Source organism: Protopterus annectens, chromosome 17.part0 (assembly GCF_019279795.1).
Source record: "Protopterus annectens isolate FY-2018-M chromosome 17.part0, PAN1.0, whole genome shotgun sequence".
NCBI lineage: Eukaryota > Metazoa > Chordata > Ceratodontiformes > Protopteridae > Protopterus > Protopterus annectens.
The window spans coordinates 288,949,422-288,970,273 of NC_056751.1; the positions used below are offsets into that span (position 1 = coordinate 288,949,422).

Sequence of the window (20,852 nt, forward strand, 5' to 3'; positions counted from 1 at the left end):
TTCTTATTTGCTTGTTGATTGTGTTTTTATTTTAAATAAAAAAAAATCTGGATGTTGTTTCCTATCCTGATACATCTAAACTAAAGATTAAAAGGGTCATACAGACAAACTATTCAATAAAAACCCTAAGAAAGACCCAGATAAGCTAGAGTCTTTTCTATCCCATATCTTAAAACTCCTGTACTGGAGGTCCATGAGATATATGCTAATGATCCATTAAAGGGCTTTGTTTTTAGTTCCTGTTACTGATCCATTGCCTTATTAGGAAGGAGGGAAGCTTCTTTGCTTACCAGTGGGAGTGGGAAGCACTGAGCGGCCTTTTTGTCCGATTTGGTGAAGTTTCAGCCAGAAACTAGTAGTCCATTGGTCGTTTTGGGCCAATTCCTAGCTCCCTTCAGCCCCCTGCTATAAAACACGCTAAACTGTACTGCTGATCTAACCAGCATATCCTATAACTGAAAAGTTCATCTCTACTTGATTCCCAAGTAGACTATTCTCTATCTGTAAAGCCTAGCACTTACTCCTACAGTACTTGCACCTTGATAAAGCACTCTTATTATAGATAGTACCCCACCAGCCCAAAACCCACTTCCCCGAGTCCTTTGAAAGTTCTTTATCTACTACTTCTAGTATGTCGAGGATCAGTTGCTAGTGTCCTCTCCAGCTCAACTGGTGAACCTGGGAATATTGAGGCAATGTTACAATTGCCTCATGTACACAGACAATCCTCTCCTTCTCCCACAAAACATAAATACATGCGAGATGCAACTATACGGCCAAACTGGAGGCTGAGCTCTCAACATAGGACTGGCAAGACCAGACAGGAGGAGAAGGCAACCACACACAATACATACCCAGTCACACATGGTACCATCACAACTTCAAATCACACACATACTCACACAAAGACATACTCGGAGGCTCTGGTCAAAAATTTACCAAAACAGCAGAGGCCACCAAAGCAGACACCCAAATAACTACCACCTCACGACCCAACACATGCAACACATAGACCACACAGTCAGAGTGTCAAACAGTCACAGCCCTTAAGGCCAAACAAAATGCCAGACACACTTGTCATTGGTGATTCCATAGTCAGACACACTGACGCCTCGCCACCAGACTGAGTAAGGAGAAGGTCACAGTAAGCTGCCTGTCGGGCGCTAGAATCCCACATAACGCAAGCACTCAGGTCTCTCAACAGCAGGTACAAGTACGACTCAGTCATTGTCCACGCTGGTGTCAACGACCTGAGACGGACTACATGAAAAGGGACGCCGAGGAGCTCTCTGATTATGTAGCCCAGGCAGGTATGACCCTGACCTTGGGCAGTATCCTACCTTCACCTAGAATGATGCCACAATACAGTGATAAGATGACCAGCTTTAATAATTGGCTTAAATTCTGGTGTCATTCAAGGATCCAATGTCTGTCTGCCTGGGATGACATGCTGGACAAGCCACGCTGCGGGACGGCTTGCACCTGTCACCCCTGGCTTCCGGATATTGGCAAAGGCTCTTGCCACCCCATAGTGCCTTTTTAGGCAAGGCTCAAATTCTAAACCTACCACCCTAGAACACCAAAAAGGAAAAACTAAGGGTAATGCTGCTCAATGCCAGAAGTCTCAATCTCAAGATGCACGACTCGAGGCCCTTCTCAATATGGAGAACATCAATGTCTGTGCTGTGACAGAAACCTGGTTCAAGGCTCCTGAGAGCACCCCAGCACTAACAGGTTTCACCTCATATGCCCGCCCCAAAATCCGACAACACCAAGAAAGGGGTGTCCATATTCATAAAGGACACCCACACCTCAAGGTTGGTGGCAACGACGCATCGGAGACCATCCAGGTGCAATTAACCATAGGCAAGACTGCTCTGCAATTTGTAGCATGTTACAGGCCACCCTCTCAAACTCAGGAACCTCACATGGCCTTCCTGAAAACATTGAGGATAAATGTATCTCCAAACACCATCATACTAGGTGACTTCAACTACCCTAATATAGACTGGGAACACTACTCAAGCCCAACACTCTAACCCAAAGATTCCTGGAGTTCATAAACTCAAATGCCATGGAACAACTAGTCACCATCCCCACAAGAGGTGAAAACATACTTGATCTCATCATCACGAACATGGGATCAAAATGTTCAACACCGAAGTATACCCCTCACTGGTGAGATCAGATCATAAACTAATCTCGCTGGAGGTCCTCATCAAAAAGACCACAGTGAAAAACTTCTCAAAAGCCGATTTCACACTTCTAAAAACTAGTGTGGTCTCCTTTAAGGCCCCTGAGCCAGTGGTAAACATTACTCAAACTGCTGAATCACTTACAAATGCCTTCTACCAGCACCTACAGGACTGCATGGATCAGGCAATCCCAAACAAAACTAAGACTCTCTGTACCAAAGGCAAGCGCCCAGTCTGGTGGACCCCAGCCATAAACAGGCTCTACAACAAAAGGAGGAAGCTACTACAAGATAGAGCAAAATCCTTGAAAGGTAAGACACCTTTGATCATTATAAGTAAAAACTAAGAGCTCTCATAAAATCATCCAAGGCAAATTTTGAGAGAAAAATCGCCAAGGACTCTAAAGACAATCATAAGGCCTTCTTTAGCTATGTTAGAAACCTAGGAGGAAACTCCCAGATATGCTCAGAATTAGTTCAAAATGATGTGAAAATTACTGAACCTACACACATTGCTAACATACTGGCTGACAGGTTCAGTGCAAACTTCTCCCCCAAAAGGAGAGATATCTATTCCAGAGGATTGTAGCCCCCAAACATCTCCAACGCCCAGGTGAGAACTGCCCTCACAAAACACAGCATCCATGGGACGGATGGTGTCCCCCTTCATGAACTCAATGAGGAATTAAACCCAGTTAGGACAGCTGTTTAATCTTAGCCTCACCTCAGGATAATGCACCCAAGGAGTGGCGCACTGTGGTCCCACTTCATAAGGGTGCCTCCACAGACCCTGGAAATTACCATTAGCTTGACAAGCCTTATCTGCAAAGCCATGGAGAGGATCATAATGGAACTCATAAATAAAGACATAGGAACTTGCAGACTTTGGATCCAACCCAGTTTGGCTTTGTCAAAGGCAGATCCTGCCTCTTAAACTTGGTTGACTTTTCGACAGTCACCAAGGCCATTGATGAGGGAAAGGCAGTCCATACAGCCTACCTCGACCTGGCAAAGGCCTTCGACACAATACCCCACTCAGGTATCATCGAAAAACTCATCAGCTTGAATGTAAACCCATACATCACAAGATGGGTTGCAAACTGGCTAAGCGACAGAACCCACAGGGTCAGAGTTGCTGGAGCCATGTCAGACTCAAAGCCTGTCACAAGTGGTGTCCCACAGGGCTCAGTCCTGGGTCCACTCTTGTTCGCATCTACTTTTCTGACGAAGCAAACACAGGAGGGTTATGACAAAGTTTGCAGATGACTGCAAACTACATCTGACACAGATATCCTCCAGAAGGGCCTCACAGAAGCGGATAACTGGTGCCAGAGCCATGGCCTGAAGTTAAACGCCAAAAATGCATAGTCATACCCTAGCTACCATATAGGTGACAATCCACTGAGCACAGAAAAAGTCATCAGGATCTGGGGACCCAAGTTGACAGTAGTCTTCGCTTGACACTCATGTTGCTAAAGTAGTTAGGAAAACCTTCTATATCGCCACCTGATCATGAAGGGATTCACATCTAGATCAAGGGAGGTCATCGCCCCCTGTACTCATCACTCATTAGACCTATGATTGAGTACAATGCCCGTTCGAATGTATCTGACCAGACACCTGATGCAGCTTGAAAGGCCCCAAAAGTTCCTCACCAAAAGGATAAAGGGTCTCAAAATATGTCTTATGCTGCCCGACTGAAAGAACTCCAGCTTTATTCAGTCTCATACCGCTTGCTCAGAGGTGACCTGTGCCTGACATATAAGGCCATGTCAAACCCAGATTTGATGAATATGCTTCACCTCAAAAATCTAGATCCCTCAGAACCACAAGGGCGGGAGACTTAAACCTTGACACGGTTATAAATAGAACGTGCTGGAGGGACAGATTCATCACCCAGAGACTATGCTGTGGAACAAAATCATGTGAGGCAGAGCACCTCGCTGGCCTTGTTCAAGAGGAATCTTGACCAATGGATGGGAGATCGCAGATATACCCCAGGGATTACTTCAGTGTCACTGCTTGACAGAGGCACAGAAAAATGATAGGCATAGTTTTAAGCCACATAACTATGGGCTAGGCTTATAAATGCCCTTGGGCAGATAGCCTAGTATGAACCTATGAACCTATAAAGATGTACCAGTGTTTCAGCTGAATAGCTTCTGAATACCCATGACTTTTCACCTTTTATTTTTTAAGATTTTACTGGTACATCAAGATCAATAAAGCTAAATCCCACGAACTGTCAACATGCTATGTTTCACCCTTTTTTGAGCTTGTCAGTACAGCATAAGTGAATTGTTTATCTATATTTTGAAAATACAGAGCTGAAGACCAAGCCTGACTTCCACAAAGATTAAGATGCCTGCAAATTATCCCAAATAATATACAAAGCAAAGGGTAAAAAGGCTGCAACTGACAAACAATTCAGTTAAAAACTCCTAGAAAGACTAATCTAAAGTATTTACTATTCAGTGCTTTAAACCTCTTGTAATAGAGGCCCATGGCTCTATATGTTAGTGAAACTTCACTTTTTGACTTATCTTTATTCAACACTCCTAAAATGCAAATGAGTTTAATACAGAATAAGCAACACAAGACTGCAATAGTCATCATTGTCTGCAGGCTTGAAACAGGTTCATGGTTAGTTTAAATATTCATCACATGTACTCTTAACTGCATATTTTTGGTTCTGAATTTATCTCTTAATGCAGAGTGGATGGATATAGAACTGAATGTAGCATTACAGTAGCAGAACAGTGGCTATATACTGTAAGTGAAGATTGTGAGACAAGCATTGCATGCTGGGAAATCTAGAAGCAATGCAGATGCACTGATCAGTGCAGTGTTGAATAAGCATTGCCTTTGTACTCCAATTTCTTTGTGATTGTTAAGAAAGCCGGAGTGTGCTAAGTGAACGGCATAATTGCATCTTACCACTTGAAAGTTCATCAAGGAAGTGTAGTGTTAACATGATAACAGTTAATTAGTTTACTGCTCTAAGATAATTTAATTTAATATTTAATATTTAAAACCTTCATTTTTTTTCATTTAACATTTATTGACTTGACAAATGATCCATAGATTTGTCTTAGCCAAGACCCTGGCCTTAAGGGCAAGGGTAAATAAAAGATATACGGGCAGTTCAGTGTAGCCAATCAACTAGCATATTTTTAGGCAGTGGGAAAAATGGACTACATAGAGAAAATCTACAGAGTCTTGAGGATAATATGATCTAGACTTTACATAGACCAAGTCAGGACTGAACCCCAAACCCTGGAGCTGTGAAGCAGAGATGTTAAAACTGCGTCACTGTGCTACCACAATGTTATCTCTCACTATTTATTATCTCTTTATTTAGAATGTAATGATAGTGTACACATTTCATGTGCTGATTGTTCATTAATAATTCATAATAATAATACTATTTGTTAACCAGATAGGGTCACTGCCCCTTTTCAGGAGTGACCCAGGTGCAATGTTTGGTTAAGCAATTAGCTCAAGGTCTCACAATATGCAAACAAGGGTTGAGGGAATCAAACTGTGCTACAGAATCTACAGCTCATAACCTTAACCTCAGAACCAACTGCTAGACTTAACTAATACTGCATGTGAGAGGATTGACCCCTATACCCTTAAAAACTGAGTGGTATTAGGGGAGCAACAGCTTCACTTACATATATTACACAGACTGCACCTACATGCTCAAACACATACAAAATATATTGGAGCAGAGTTTATGCTCACATCTTGTTTCCATTGGGTCTAGAGGTTAAATAGTCAGTGTTACCTGATGGATATAATTCCTCTGTACCACATTTATATGAAGATGTGTATCCATCCGAAGCATGTGTGAATATGTATGCTTAGGAACCCTTACACAGACCTCTCAACTGTCTATATTTTGGAAGAACATTCCTATTTTCAGGCATAATATAGGATGTTCCTATTTTTGAAGGTATGTCCCTATTTTCAGGCTTGATTTTCCCATTACACAATTTTCTGAATACCTCTCATCACGTGTGTTGTTTGAAGTTGTCTGGTACACAGAAAACCACAGTGCAAAACGAATGTACCAGTGGCAAAGATAATAAAGAGAATGCACATTTTACATCTCTGTTTTTATAACTAAAAAATAAATGAACTTGTGTTGTAGAATATTGCGATACAGTTCATTAAAGTCTTCAGAGTTCACACTGTCTATTTGATAATATGCTTATAGTTTTTCATCATTTTTGTCACTCTCTGTTTCTTAAATGTGTTTCTGAGTAGTACCCCATATTCCTACTGGAAGCAGGAAAAGTTATGTGTTGTTGGTATTCAAATTTAGCCAGATGTTTTTATTTTTCAAGGACCTTTGTTCCTATTTCCAATGTCTGTAGGTTGAAAGGTATACCCTTAGAGGTATGCCATTGTAACTCCTGAAATGCTAAGTAAAGGCTGATGAATGGCAGTTTTGACTACAAATATTTATAACTATTAGCAATGTAAAGTTATGTTGTTCAACTGCACAATAAATTGACAAAAACCCTTGCAATTTTGCACAAGATCCATTTCTGAATGCAGAAAGAAACACAATTCATCTGCCAGTGTAAAAAAAACCTAATGGTGCAGCAGGCAAGAAGAAAACCTTTTGCTGACCAACATGGACAACTAGGTGTTGTGTGAGTAAAATATCAACAGACAAGGGGCTATAAGTGATTTGACATAATAGAGATATCAACAGGAAAGGGCTATAAGTGATTGGGAATAGTAAAGAAGGATTTCAAATCATTTATATTTTAAACAGTTTTTCCTTTGTTATTTAGGGGCACAGAAACTGGTTATAAAGATAATAATGCATTATTTAGTTTTTACCCTTTTTCCCTAATATTCTGAAAGCACATGATCTGCCCAATGGCTCATCTACCTTCACCCAGGCAGGTCATTCTGTCTGTCAGACGTGATGGTTAGGTGAGTGTCCTATTACCCATCCATTCCTGCCAGATAGCCCAATCAGCTTATTCTTTTCTCCTCTGTTCCGAGTCAGGTGGTATGATTCCAGCCAGCATCAGGTCCAGTGGAATAGCCAAGCCTCCCCCTGGGCCCCAAATACCTATTGCAGCTTTCATGAGTTCAGTAGTGCTGCCTACATCAGATAAGCATGCATATGTCCTTCTACCTGTTACTCCTTGGGACTGCTTCTGTGTACCCAGGAATACTTTTGTACAAGGTACCATTTGGTAATGTGTATTTGGCAGTCACTGGGTGTAATACTAAGTACTCAGGCTAAGTGTCACCCATGTGGGGAACCAGAGCTGCCTCCCTCTCCACAGGATGGGGAGGCTGCAATGGAAATGAGCATCAAACATGATGTGAAGTGCTACTAAATCATAAAGTACAGTGTCTGCTAACACTCCAAGAAATGAAATAATAACAAAAGCCTTTAATTAGACAATATCTGGGGTTCAGAGACATTGTTTCAGACAGTGTAGCTATACTGTAATTTTTATCATTCAGAGAAACACACTAATATGAAAATACTTTAGTATTATAATATCTGAAGTACAAGGATGTTGATTCAGAGACATTAATGCCAAGCCTGATAGAGAGTTTGTGTTTGTAGGAAACATATGCTTACTTATAATTTTATGCCTGTCTTTCCTAGCATAGGTTAAAAATTAAAGGGAGAGGGAGAATGTAGTGTACATACACAAACCAAATTTGCATACATGTTCACATGATTTCCTATGGGCATACAGATTCACATGACGACCTTTGGACATACAAGTTCATATGATTTCCTGTGGGCATGAAACAGCAGCTCCTGGAGCAAAAAATTAAGTTTATATGTACAGCAGCTTGGACACCATAGATTTATTATTGTGCAGTGCGTGTGTGTGTGTGTGCGCGCGCGTGTGTGGGTCTATAGGTATCAACCCATAAAGCTAAGTTGCCATCGAGTAGGTGTAATGGCACAAAGCACAACTTAAAAGACATGGATTATTAATGCATGCCTAAAGATATCTTATTCACATTTCCACCAGCAAGCAACCTTTTACTGTCTCACATTTGCTTCCCCAGACAGTTTTTACATTTAAGGGATACCCCCATCTACCCTCTTCTTAAAGTAACCCAATCTGTGTAAATCAGTTTGTATCTTGTCTTCTCCTAAAACATAAATGTAATAGGTTCTCAGCCACATGGAGGATGATTCAACAAAATAAGTCAGCACATAGTGTGAATGCCGTGATACAGGTCAGTATTATAGTTATAGTAAAACCTTTCAAAGAAATGCACTTACTTATCCTTGTGGCTGTCTGACCTGATAGTTAATATGTCACATCCTTCCCAGTAATAATTGCAAAACTGCATGGAAATGTGACCAGATGTCCCATGCAATACCCATAACATTTCCAGCTTTCATTGCATTAGTCTTCTCACTTTGTTCTCTAACACCTCCTCATTTTTCTCTTAGATGTGACTGACAATTTCTCTCCCTCTTTTACAGTCATCATGAAATGATGGGAAACACTGTGCACTACTGGCCTAGACTGAATGAAACCTTCCAGAAACAGGACTTTACCAGAAGTGGTTTACAATGGGCTGTCACAGCCTCTGCTTTATAAATTCTTCGTTTGCTACTGCTGCTTCTTTTTATGAGATTCCATTTATTATCATGCCCTTTAATAAATGAAGCCTTTCAGTAGTGTAGTCGTTTCATTACTGATGCATAATGCCAGACGTCCTTTGTACTGCCTCACGTATTTGAAATCCTCCCCCTAGCTTTGCATGAAACTCAACCTCAGCTCTGTGGGTGGGGATGGAGGACTCTCCCAGTTAGCAATTTATAAACAAATGAAGCAATGAATAAATTATGTTCTGCTTTAGTCAGTTGGCACTTGGAAAGAGTCCTAAATATATCCTTAACAGCTAATTAATGTAATTCTGGCTAGGATTACTGACCCTACACCAAAAAAAAAAAAAAAAAGAAAAAAAAGATACATCTGAAGAGTTTAGCCTGTTGTTTGCAGCTCCACTATTGCCTGTTCAAAATCCTGGAAGAAAAGAATCAGATTAGAGTACAATTATTATTAATACAGTCCCCTCATGAAATGTTCAGGGTAGACTACCTTTCAGATATATAACTGTTATTTACTATCAACATAAATGTTGTCTGAAAATCTGAACTATAAAAACAGAGAAACTAGTGGTCTTAAAACTTTGTTGATGATCCCAGTCACAATAATTTCCAAAAATCATGAAACCCAGGTAGTGTTCGAAAGAACAAACCTTTATTTATCACAGACTAGCGATCCTCAGTAACAAAAAAATCTGAAATATTTAACAATGTTAAACATATCAGCTTTTATATACTTAGAAGTAGGTGTGGAAAATATATGTATTGTTTAACTTTAAACCAGACTGTTCTGGGCAAATAATATAAACAGGGGCATAAAAGTGCATTTTCATGAACTGGAGTTGTGGGTTTAGAAGGAGTCAGTCACCTGCATACCACTCACTTACACTGAGTGGTATGCAGGTGACTGCATACCACTCACTTACACTGAGTTAAATGATGGCTTATTTTTTCATACAGTGCTAACATTGGTTGCATAATACTTGTTACTCCACAACATGTTCATAGGTTGGTACTAGGCTATAAGCCCTAGGGCCTATACAAGCCTAGCCATAACAATTACCTGGATATTTCTTCCCACAATATTTACTTCCCTGGACCCCTATCTAGCAGGATGACTGATGTGATCCCCGGGATGAATTTCCTATTGCCCATTCAATAGTCAAGGTTCCTTTTGAAGATGGCCAAGGAGGTGCTCTGCTTGACATGTATGGGCAGTCTATTCCAGAGTATGGGGAGTCTCTGGGTCAGGAACCTATCCCTCCAGCATGTTTTGTTCATTGTGATGACAAGGTTTAGATCCTTGGAGTGTGTGGCTCTGAAGGATTGGGATTTCTTTAAGTGGAGCATGTCCAACAGCTCAGGGTTTGACATGGCCTTGTATGTTAAGCAGAGATTGCCTCTGAATAGACGATGTGCCGCAGAGTATAGCTGGAGTTTTTTTAGACGGTCAGTATAGGGCATCTGCTTTAGGCCTGTGATTCTTTTAGTGAAGTATTTCTGTGGCCTTTCCAGCTGTTGCAGATGTCTTGTGAGGTACATACCAAATGGGGCATTGTACTCTATAATGGGTCTAATGAGGGATGAGCACAGTGGGACAATGACCTCCTTTTTTCTGGATGAAAAATCCTTAGTGATGAGGTGTGCCACATAGAAGGAGTTCCTGACTGTTGCGGCGATGTGATTATCGAAGGTGAGACCACTGACCACCTGTGTCCTCAAGTCTCTCATCACACTTTCGGTGTTTAGTGTACTGCCACCTATGTGGTAATTCATGGGTACATGTTTTTTCCCAAAGGGGATAAGTATACATTTCTTGGCATTAAGCTTGAGCCCATGGCTCTGGCACCAAGCATCTGTTTCTGTAAGGCCCTTTTGTAGAATATCCACATCATTTGGGGATTCAATAATGGCTACCAGTTTGCAGTCATCTGTGAACTTTGTTAGCCAGACTCACTTAGTGTTGGCCTGTACTTCAGAAAAGTAGATACCAACCAAGAGCTGTCCCAGGACTGAACCCTGAGATACTCCACTTGTCAGTTGTTTGGAGCTGGATTTGGAGTCGGCTACTTTTACAGTCTGGGTTCTGTCAGTAAGCCAGTTGGTAACTCATCGAGTGATGTAGGGATTTATGCCCAGCTTAGTGTTTATTTATGATTCCAGAGTGGGGGATGGTGTTGAAGGCCTTGGCGAGGTCCAGATAGGCTGTGTGGACTGCCTTACCCTCGTCCACAGCTCTGGAGACTGATTCGAAGAAGTCAATCAGGTTCAGGAGACAAGATCGGCCCTTTGTGAACCCAAACTGGGTGGGGTCCAGTGTTTGAAGGTTGCCAATGTCTTTGTTTATAAGTTCCATGATAATGCGTTCCATGCCCTTGCAGATCAAGCTCATCAGACTGATGGGATGGTAGTTCCCGGGATCCAAGGTGGATCCCCCCTTGTGGAGTGGGATAACTCTAGCTGCGCACCACTCAGTGGGCACAAAGCCTGAGGTGAGGCTATGATTAAACATGACACTTAGGTGAGATGCCAGTTCATTTTGTAGTTCATGTAGTACACAGCCTGGGATGTCATCTCGTCCCATGGATGCTGTATTCTTAGCTTTGGAGAGTGCAGTTTCTACCTGTGTGGCCATGATTACTGGAATTTGGCAATCTTTTGGTATTGAGATGGGCCCTATAGGGGGTGAGAGGGGGTGAAGTTGGCACTAAATTGATCTGCCAAGATATTTGCAATATCCTTGGGATCAGTATATTTAATGCCATTCTGTTGTAGCTCAGAGCTGATTTGAGCATTGCCATTTAAATTCTTAACATAACTATAGCATGCCTTGTGGTTGTCTTTGGAATCTTTGGCAATTTTATTTTCGTAACTAGCTTTGGAGGATTTTATGAGGGATCTCAGCTTCTTACTGAGGCTGGTAAGGGAGTTTTTTGCATCCTGGGATTTTCCTCTTTTCTGCAACAGTTTCTTCCTTCTGTTGTATTGTTTGTTTATGGCAGGGGACCACCAGATTGGCTTCCTTTTATTTGAGGAGAACATCTTGGTTCTATTTGGGATGGCATGATTCATACACGAGTGGATGTGCTCGCACAGTGCCTTAGTGTAGGATTCAGCAGTCGAACTTTCAGCTCCCATCTGCATAGGTGTCATGAAGTTTGTCACCTCTGACTTGAGTACCATGAAGTTGGCTTTGGAGAAGTTTTTTATGGAGGTTTCCTTACTGGGGGGTGGGGGTGGGATGTGAATGTCAAGGGTGATTAGCTTATGGTCAGACCTGACCAATGAGGGGGTGACCACTGGTGTGGAGCATCTATATCCCATGTTGGTAATGACCAGGTGTAGGATACTGGAGCCCCTGGTGGGACAATGGATTAGTTGATCCAGGGCGTTGGAATTTATGAATTCCAAGAACCACTGGGAAAAGGTGTTGATACCCGAGTAGTTTTCCCAGTTAATGGCAGGGTAGTTGAAATCACCCAGTATTAGGGTTTTTGGTTGTATCTTAATATTTTCCAGCATGTTTAGAAAGGTGTAGTGAGAATCTTGGGGCATGGTGGGGGATCTGTAGCAAGCTACAATTTGGATTGCAGTCTTACCTAGTGTTAGTTGCACCTGGAGAATTTCAGATACCTTGTGTTGGGCAACTAGCCTGGAGGTGTGAATATCCTTGGTGAATATGGACACTCCTTCACCTTTAGTGTTTCGGTCTTGGTTTGGTAGCTGAAAAGTGTGGTAAGAGTTGTAGCCTGGTATTGCAGGGGTGCTCTCTGGAGCCTTGAACCAGGTCTCAGTTACTGCACAGATATCGATGTTCTCCACTTTTAGGAGTGCCTCAAGATAGTGCATTTTGAAGTTTAGACTTTTAGCACTGAGTAGCATTACCTTCAGATTTTGCATGCTTGTATCTGTTACAGTGGTGGTTTTGTCCTTTGAACCTTGCCTAAAAAAGGCACTATAGGGGTGGCAAGAACTTTAGCCAGTAACCTGAATCCAAGGCCCGATAGGTGCAGACCATCTCTGGCAAAGCATCGTGGTTTGTCAATCATGTCATTCTAGGCAGACATATACTGGATCCCCTTTGAATGACACCAGAAGCTTAGCCAACTGAAGTCCATCATTTTGTCCTTATACTGTGGTATCATTCTGGGTGAAGGCAGGATGCTACTCAGGGCTAGGGTCATACCTGCCTGGGCCACATGATCCGAGAGCTCTTCCATGTCTTTTTTCATGTAGTCTAGGGAGGTACGTCTCAAGTCATTCACTCCAACATGGACAATGACAGAGTCGTATTTGTACTTGTGGAGTGACTTGAGTGCATGCATTATGTGGTGGATCCTGGCACCCGGCAGGCAGCTGACTGTAATTTTCTCCTTGTTCACCCTGGTGAGTGGGATATCAGTGTGCCTGACTATAGAGTCATCTATGACTAAAGTGTTGGGCATGTTGTCTTGCCTTAGGGGCTGTTGTTGGATGGCACACTGGTGTTGCAAGCTATGTGTCGCTTTGGTTGTGACTGGTGTTTGTTTGCGTTTCAGCTTCGGAGGTCTTTGTTGCTTGAGCAGGTTAATGTTAAGGGCCTCCAAATGTGTGGGTTTAGTGTTGCTATGTGTGGGTGTTGATGGTGTGGGTTTTGAAGGGCTATGTGTTGCTGAAGGTGTAGTGCAGGTGTTAACCTTCTCCTCTTGACTGTCTAGCACAATCTTGGCTGGAGAGAGCTTTGCTCCCAGTTTGGCTATGTAAGTGCATCTCTCGCAGATTGTAATGTTGGATGGTAGGAGGAGAGGGTTGTCTGTGTACATGAGGCAGTTGCTGCATTGCCCCAGTATGCCCAGATTCACCAGGTGGACAGGAGAAATCACCAGAAGCTGACCCTTGGACATGCCTGTTTAGGTGCTTTTTTTGTAAAGTACGAGAGCTGTTTTCCCTTACCTTTGCAAGGTACTTTGCAGTTATAGGCTGTTTAGTGCCTATGATTAATTTCTCCTTACTGACAAGGAGAGTTGAGTGCTTGTATCAGTTTAAGGCTTCCTAGTGCTTTTCAGCAGTTCTAGAGCAAGTGCTAGTCACAGGGGTTCAGATTTTAGTGCTACTACTGACAAACCAGCTAGTTCTAAGGGAAAATTTGAAGAGCAGACTTTCTGGCACCTGGAATACTTTAACCATAGTCCTGCGGTACTGCACAATGCAAAAAATGCACAAACACACGTGTTTTTAAGCCAGAAAGTTGAAAGAGATATAAATCAGCCTAAAATGGCTAATAAAATTACAATTTCAGAGCTGGAAACCACTCCTCTAGTGTTAGATAGGCAGTACAATGCTTACCACTCCCACTGGTAAGCAGTACGACTTCTCTCTACCACAGCAAGGCCTGGATATTGTACTAAATGTCATAACCAAGTACCATGTAACCAGTTTCACACATTATATTCAGTCATTTCCTTAGGTTGACTTCACATAACTATCCTTGAGTGTCACTTTGATGAGGGATCAACTCGTCAGGCTAAACTATTTGAAAATTTATCATCCCAACACAAATAAATAAAAATAAACATTTTTACAGGTGTGCAAGTACTCCTGCATGTAACATGTCAGGGGAAGGGGGCTGCATCCCACCCCCCCAAAAAACTTTTACATATTAAATCCACTGTTACATAAAGATGCTTTGTAATAATCTGGAGCTTTTCTTCCTGGGCCTCTGCTGAAAATGAGCGTGTACCCTGCCAGAATTTACAGGTAATCAAATATCAATAAATAAATAAATAAATAACTACACACACACACACACATATTTATTTATATATATATATATATGTATATATTTATAGATAATTCACTGACATTTGATTGCAAGTTCATTTTACTGATTCAGAAATCAAGTGATACAAATAACTGAAAGTGCATTTCACTGAAAAGTCATTTCATCAAAAATGTTCTATACAACATAAATAACATAAAAATCTTTTTTTGCAGGGGAGCAAGCCCCCCTCCCCAAATTTATATATTCTAACTTCAGAGTTGTGCACCCATGGAAAAAAAAAACACCATAAACAAGGAATCAGTGTTCATGCACAAACATCTACAGATTTGGGGGTACAACATAGGTTATTATGTATTTATATGGCTAATGACCACAAGGGCATTTTTAAGCCTAGCCATGCATCCCAAATCTTAGAGATGTTGTGGTTCCCTTCATAAGTGTAAGCAGGGGCTTGGAAGATGAAACATTTACAAGCAGGGGCCTGGGAGAGGAACCATTTACAGGCTGCCTGTGTCTATTAGAGACATAGGTGCCAAACCAGGGATGAATTTCCTGTTCCACATCAGGTTGTCCAAGTTACATTTGAATTGGGTTAGGGAGGAACTCTGCTTCACATAGATGGGGAGCCTGTTCCAGAGAAGGGGTGATCTTGGATGCAAACCTGTTTCTCCAGCAGGTCCTATTTATATCACAGGCAAGAATTAAGTCTTTAGAATTGATAATTCTGGTGCTATTTGATTTGTGGATATGCAGGAGGTCCATCAGAGTGGGTCTAACATTGCCCTGTATGCCAATTATAGAGCTCCCCTCAACAGCCTGTAGGATGCAGAATACAGGGATAGGACCTTGAGGTGGTCTGCAAAGGACATTTTACTGATGCCCTGTATTCTTTTAATGAGGAACCTCTGTAGGCATTCCAATTGTTGGACATGTCTGGTTAGGTATATACCAAAGGGGGCATTGTATTCAATGACAGGTCTGATAAATGCTGAATAGAATGACACAATGACTTCATTGGACCTAGATGCAATACCTTTGTTTATAAGTTGTACAACATAGAATTATTTCCTTACAACTGTTGAGGTGATGGTCAAAGGCTAGATTACTGTATATGTGTGTCCCCAAGTCCCTGACTACTGGTTAAACTCTTAGGGTGTGTTGTCAATGTGATAGTTAACAGGGGTGGATGACTTCTTAAAGGATGCTGGTATGCATTTCTTGGCATTCAGTTTTAGTCCATGGCTCTGATACTAGTTATTTGTCTATGTCAACCCTTCCTGCAGAACATTAGTGTCAGTGAAGGATTCTATGACCACCCTTAATTTGCAATCATCTGCACATTTAGTCAACCAGAGGAAACTGACATTCACCTTGACTTCAGAGAAGTAAATGTCAAAAAGGAGTGGTTCCAGGGGCGATCCCTGAAGGGCTCCACTTGTGACTGGCCTCTTTTCCGAGGTGAACTCCCCAGTTCTAACTTCCTGGATCCTGTCTGTGAGCCAGCTGGCAATCCACTGAGTGTCATAAGGGTTTGTATATTAACCTCTTAAGTTTGTCAACAATGCCAGAGTGAGGTATTGTGTCAAATGCCTTGGTCAGGTCAAGGTAGACAGTGTGAACTATTTTGCTCTCATCCATTGCTTTAGGGACCTTCTTAAAGAAGTCTACCAGATTAAGTGGGCATGACCTGTCCTTGACAAAACCAAACTGAGTTGGGTCCAGTATCTGGAGGTTTCCTATTTCATTATTAATCACTTCCATGATAATTCTTTCCAAGGATTTGCATATTAGACTAGTGAGACTTATGGATCTGTAGTTTCTCAGGTCTGTAGATGGCCCTCCTTTGTGCAGAGGGATGACTGTTACTGATCATTGCCAACCCACACAAAATCTTGTAAGTGACTTCCCTTCCAATGTACAAAATCAAAAACAGCTAGGAAAATACTATCTAGACTTTTGCAGGTTTCAGTGGAATGACTTTTCAGTCAAATGTAGTTTGAATATTTGTATCACCTGATTTCTGTGTAGTTTCTATTATTTGCATAACCTGATTTCTCTGTCATTAAAAATGAATCTGTGATCAAATGATCAAATATCACGTGTGTGTGTGTGTGTGTGTGTGTGTGTGTGTGTGTGTGTGTGCACACACACACACACACACACATACACACACACACACACACACACACACACACACACACACACACACACACACACACGTATACATATCTAAGCAAGTCCCCTTTTTTCAGCCATCCAGTCTCCATATTTTAGGATTTGCTAAAGTGGGTAATTTCAAATTGTTATCTATTTTTTCTCTTTATAATATAATTCTGTGACACTTATTTTTGACATTAATTAGCAAATTTATTTCCTTTATTTTATGAATTTTGTACCAATCAGAATTCAGATTTCTGATTTTAACTGGTTGAAATAATTGTTTGTGTGAGATATGTGTGAGCTGTTTTAGAGACTTTTTCTTTACTTCACTGTTGTGTAACTATTGAGGTAAGATATAAATTCAGGATTTGCAAGGGTGGGGGTCTGTCTCTCCCCATTCTTGGCAAAAACAAGTCTTCTTAGGTTTTAAACAATAATTATTTCTTTTGAGCAACTGTGATCACTAGAGTTTATTTCCTGTGCTCTTGCATTGATCTTACGCAGTGGAATCCTGCAGAAGTATCACAGTGGGGTAATCTGATATCATAAGGTAATTATTCAGTGGAATATATAAATGAATATATAAATGAAAAGCTCAAATAATCAACTATATAAGGAACTAAAATGAATACAATGCCAGTTAATAAAATATGATTCAAAATTAAAATGAATGTGTATGTTTCTTTTTATAGTGTTTTAGAATACAAAGAAAAAAAACAGAAATTGCCTGTTCTAATATCAGTTCAGCTGCTTGCAGAACATTAAATATGGTAATTTATTTTTCATTTGTGTAAGATAAATAGTCACAACATGTAAACATACTGGAAGAGTCATGAGAGTGAGTATTAAATACTACATGGGAAAAGAAAATGTTCTGACATAGAGGGTACCATTAGAGACAGTATCTTGTGTGGACTGACTTGGTAAATGTGTGTGCAGGAATAGTTTATTGAAACAAGGCAACTGATACTGGAAATATCTCATCATGGGGCATTTCCATCAAAACAAGACAGAGTCAATGGCATATATATATCTCCCATAGGTTGTCAGTAAAATAAAGACAATTACAAGACTGTGATGTAATGAAGAAAATAAACATTTATGCATTAATATTCATTATGTTTTTATTTTTTTACCCTAATAGGTGAAAAACCCTTCAGCTGTCGGTGGCCCAACTGTCAGAAAAAGTTTGCGAGATCTGATGAACTTGTTCGTCACCATAACATGCATCAGAGAAACATGTCAAAGCTTCAGCTGACACTATAAATGGTCTTTAAAATACTTCAGAAAAACAACCATAAGTTGGTGAAGAAGGTCAAACATTTTCTCTGTCAGAAGTCTATAGTTTGGCTTTTTCTGGATGCTGTAACTGGATTATAATGAAGAATGCATTCTTCTAACATTTTAATAACAAATGTAATGACTGTTTTAGGGAGCATAATGCCCAGATTGTTGTTGCAGCTGGAATGACAATTCTACAAATTTTGGTGAATTTCAAAAAAAAGTAGATCACTGTCTTTTTTTTTTTTCACAAGCACTTATAGTTTTCAAACAAAACTGAAATTAATAATTTAAGTGCTTGTTATTTATACTTCTTTAATTTCAAAAGATTTTAAACATGGAGTCTGTACTTTTAAGAAGTTACGTGACCAATCTCCATGTTCTGAGTGCAATAATTGCAATATTGATTATACTGCAGAAAATCCTTATAGAACCAAGACTGTTCATATGTTTTGTATAATAGTGTAAAATAGCTTCCTTTAACTGTTTAAAAGTCCCAAGAGAATAAATGTTTTCACTGTATACATATCATAGACAATATGTTGTTTTTTTTCATATATGTATATTATTATCTAGGAGAATGCTTTTTGAACATTTGTAACCTGTTAATTGGATGTCTTCCACTTAATTACATGAAGACATATAATATGCATTTGAGACATGTGTATAGTATGTAAAAGAGCTGTCCGTGCTGGCCATGTGGCTGTCGAGTTGTTATTGTAACAACAAATAAAGGGCTGGTCCACACATTCCATTAACAGTGTCTCTTAAAGATACGTAACTTAAACTGTGTAAAATTGCAACTATGTATGGGAAAACATAAGTGCAAGAAGTGATATCATTTTGTTCTTTTTGTCAAAGTATTTTCTTCTATTTGCTTGAAATTATTATGTATATATATGATAAAGTATTGCTATTAGAAAAGAGAGTAGAAATGTATAAATATGTTAGGTGCATCACAAATCTGGTGTTTTTATTGTAACAAAATATTGAAACACTAAGAATATTATCTGCATTTTTCACCAAGCTGTCAATTAAAGCCCATTAAAACAGAATCTAGTGATCAGCAGCTGTTTTGTTTCATGCTTCATAGCACATTTATAGTGTCCTAAATTACCTCTTTTGTACACTTAAAAAAGACCTGTAATATAGCTGACCAGTGTTTAACCTGTTCAGATCTTGACCACAGGTCATCTACCTGACATGAATCACCTATAGAATTTATAACAGGACAAGGCACTGGTGTTACATTTTTTGAATTAAAGCATTTTTATAGCAGCTCTTCCTTGTTCCAACTGCTTTACAGCCTATCTGACATTATCTTTCACGGCATTTAAATTCCATTCCTTGTAATCTAACCCTGCAGTTCAGCAATCTTCTGAACCTACCTAGATCATAAAATGAACTAGATGAAAAATAAAGTGCTTTGCAAACTGTTCACATGCAATAAGATTTCAAATGGAAAAGTGTGCTTTGTACACCACTGAAGACAAACACTTTAAAAATCGAAATAACACCAAGGCAAGGAGCAAGGTACCTTCACTTTAATAAATAACGCTTTTGTCTTGACACATATCAAAACTTCCTCAGACAAAGTATAACAGGTCAAAAGCCATTTTTAAAAAGAAACCACAGGATCTGACATCATGAATTCAATTAACATTTAAAGACACATCAGTAAACCAAACACAAAAGACAGGAAAAATCTATAAAAATAGGTAGGCATATGTAACCATAATATCACATGTTAAAAACATGTTGAAGGCATAAAGACTGATAAAATTAAAATTGATAAAACAACCAGGTTATGCCCTCACCAGCCTTTAATTTTAAAATACATCCGATGGATGCAAGCTCATTTAATCCTGGCCAACCAACCGCTTTAAGGTGGAGAATCCAAAACAGCTCTTTTTCTTCCAACCAAAGTTGCCAAGGACCACCCCTACTATTTTTCATAACCTGTTCAAGTACTATAAATTTAAAACTATCTGTAGGGAATTCCTGAATATGACAGTATAGAGCATTTGTCAACTTTTTCTTTTTGATGTCATAACAATGTTCATGAATGCGAGATCTTAATTTCCACATAGAATCCCCCATATTTCCAGATGATTGTACAATATTGTTATTCACCATTTGGACACCCAAAATAGGATTGTAAAACCCATGGGAATGTTTATTCACCTCTTCCAGTTTGATGTTGGAAAAGCAGATCAGTGGTAATAATAGTGTCCAACTCTTCTTTCATGGACCAAACCCTCCATTAATTTGCTATTGTTCTTAACCAAAACCTCCATGAATTCAATTAACATTCAAAGACACATCAGTAAATCAAACACAAAAGACAGGAAAAAATCTATAAAAATATGTAGCCATATGTAATCATAATATCACATGTTAAAAACATGTTGCAGGCATAAAGAGTGATAAAATTAAAATTGACAAAACAACCAGATTATGCCCTCACCTGTTATGTCATTGTTATGACATCAACAAGAAAAAGTTGACAAATGCTCTATACCCTCATATTCAGGAATTCCCTACAGATAGTTTTAAATTTATAGTACTTGAACAGGTTATGAGAAATAGTAGGGGTGGTCCTTGGCAACTTTGTTTGAAAGAAAAAGAGCTGTTTTGGATTCTCCGCCTTAAAGCGGTTGGTTGACCAGGATTAAATGAGCTCGCATCCATTAGGATGTATTTTAAAATTAAAGGCTTTATTAAGATAACAGGTGAGGGCATAACCTGGTTGTTTTATCAATTTTAATTTTATCAGTCTTTATGCCTTCAACATGTTTTTAACATGTGATATTATGGTCCTGTGGTTTCTTTTTAAA

General features: G+C 39.9%; 1 protein-coding gene across 2 annotated transcripts in view; it reads left to right on the forward strand.

Annotated features, from left to right (window-relative positions):
• The window catches only part of WT1 (WT1 transcription factor), a 370,953-nt gene extending 351,799 nt beyond the window's left edge, over positions 1-19,154 (forward strand). The window contains exon 8 of one of the 2 annotated variants that reach the window (XM_044059036.1): positions 17,879-18,684. In XM_044059036.1, the coding sequence (XP_043914971.1) occupies positions 17,879-18,000 (122 nt within the window). In that variant the 3' untranslated portion in view covers positions 18,001-18,684. Of the gene's footprint in view, positions 1-17,878 lie in introns of both variants that reach the window. The other variant, XM_044059035.1, reaches the window with a different exon arrangement.
• Positions 19,155-20,852: the final 1,698 nt, after the last annotated feature.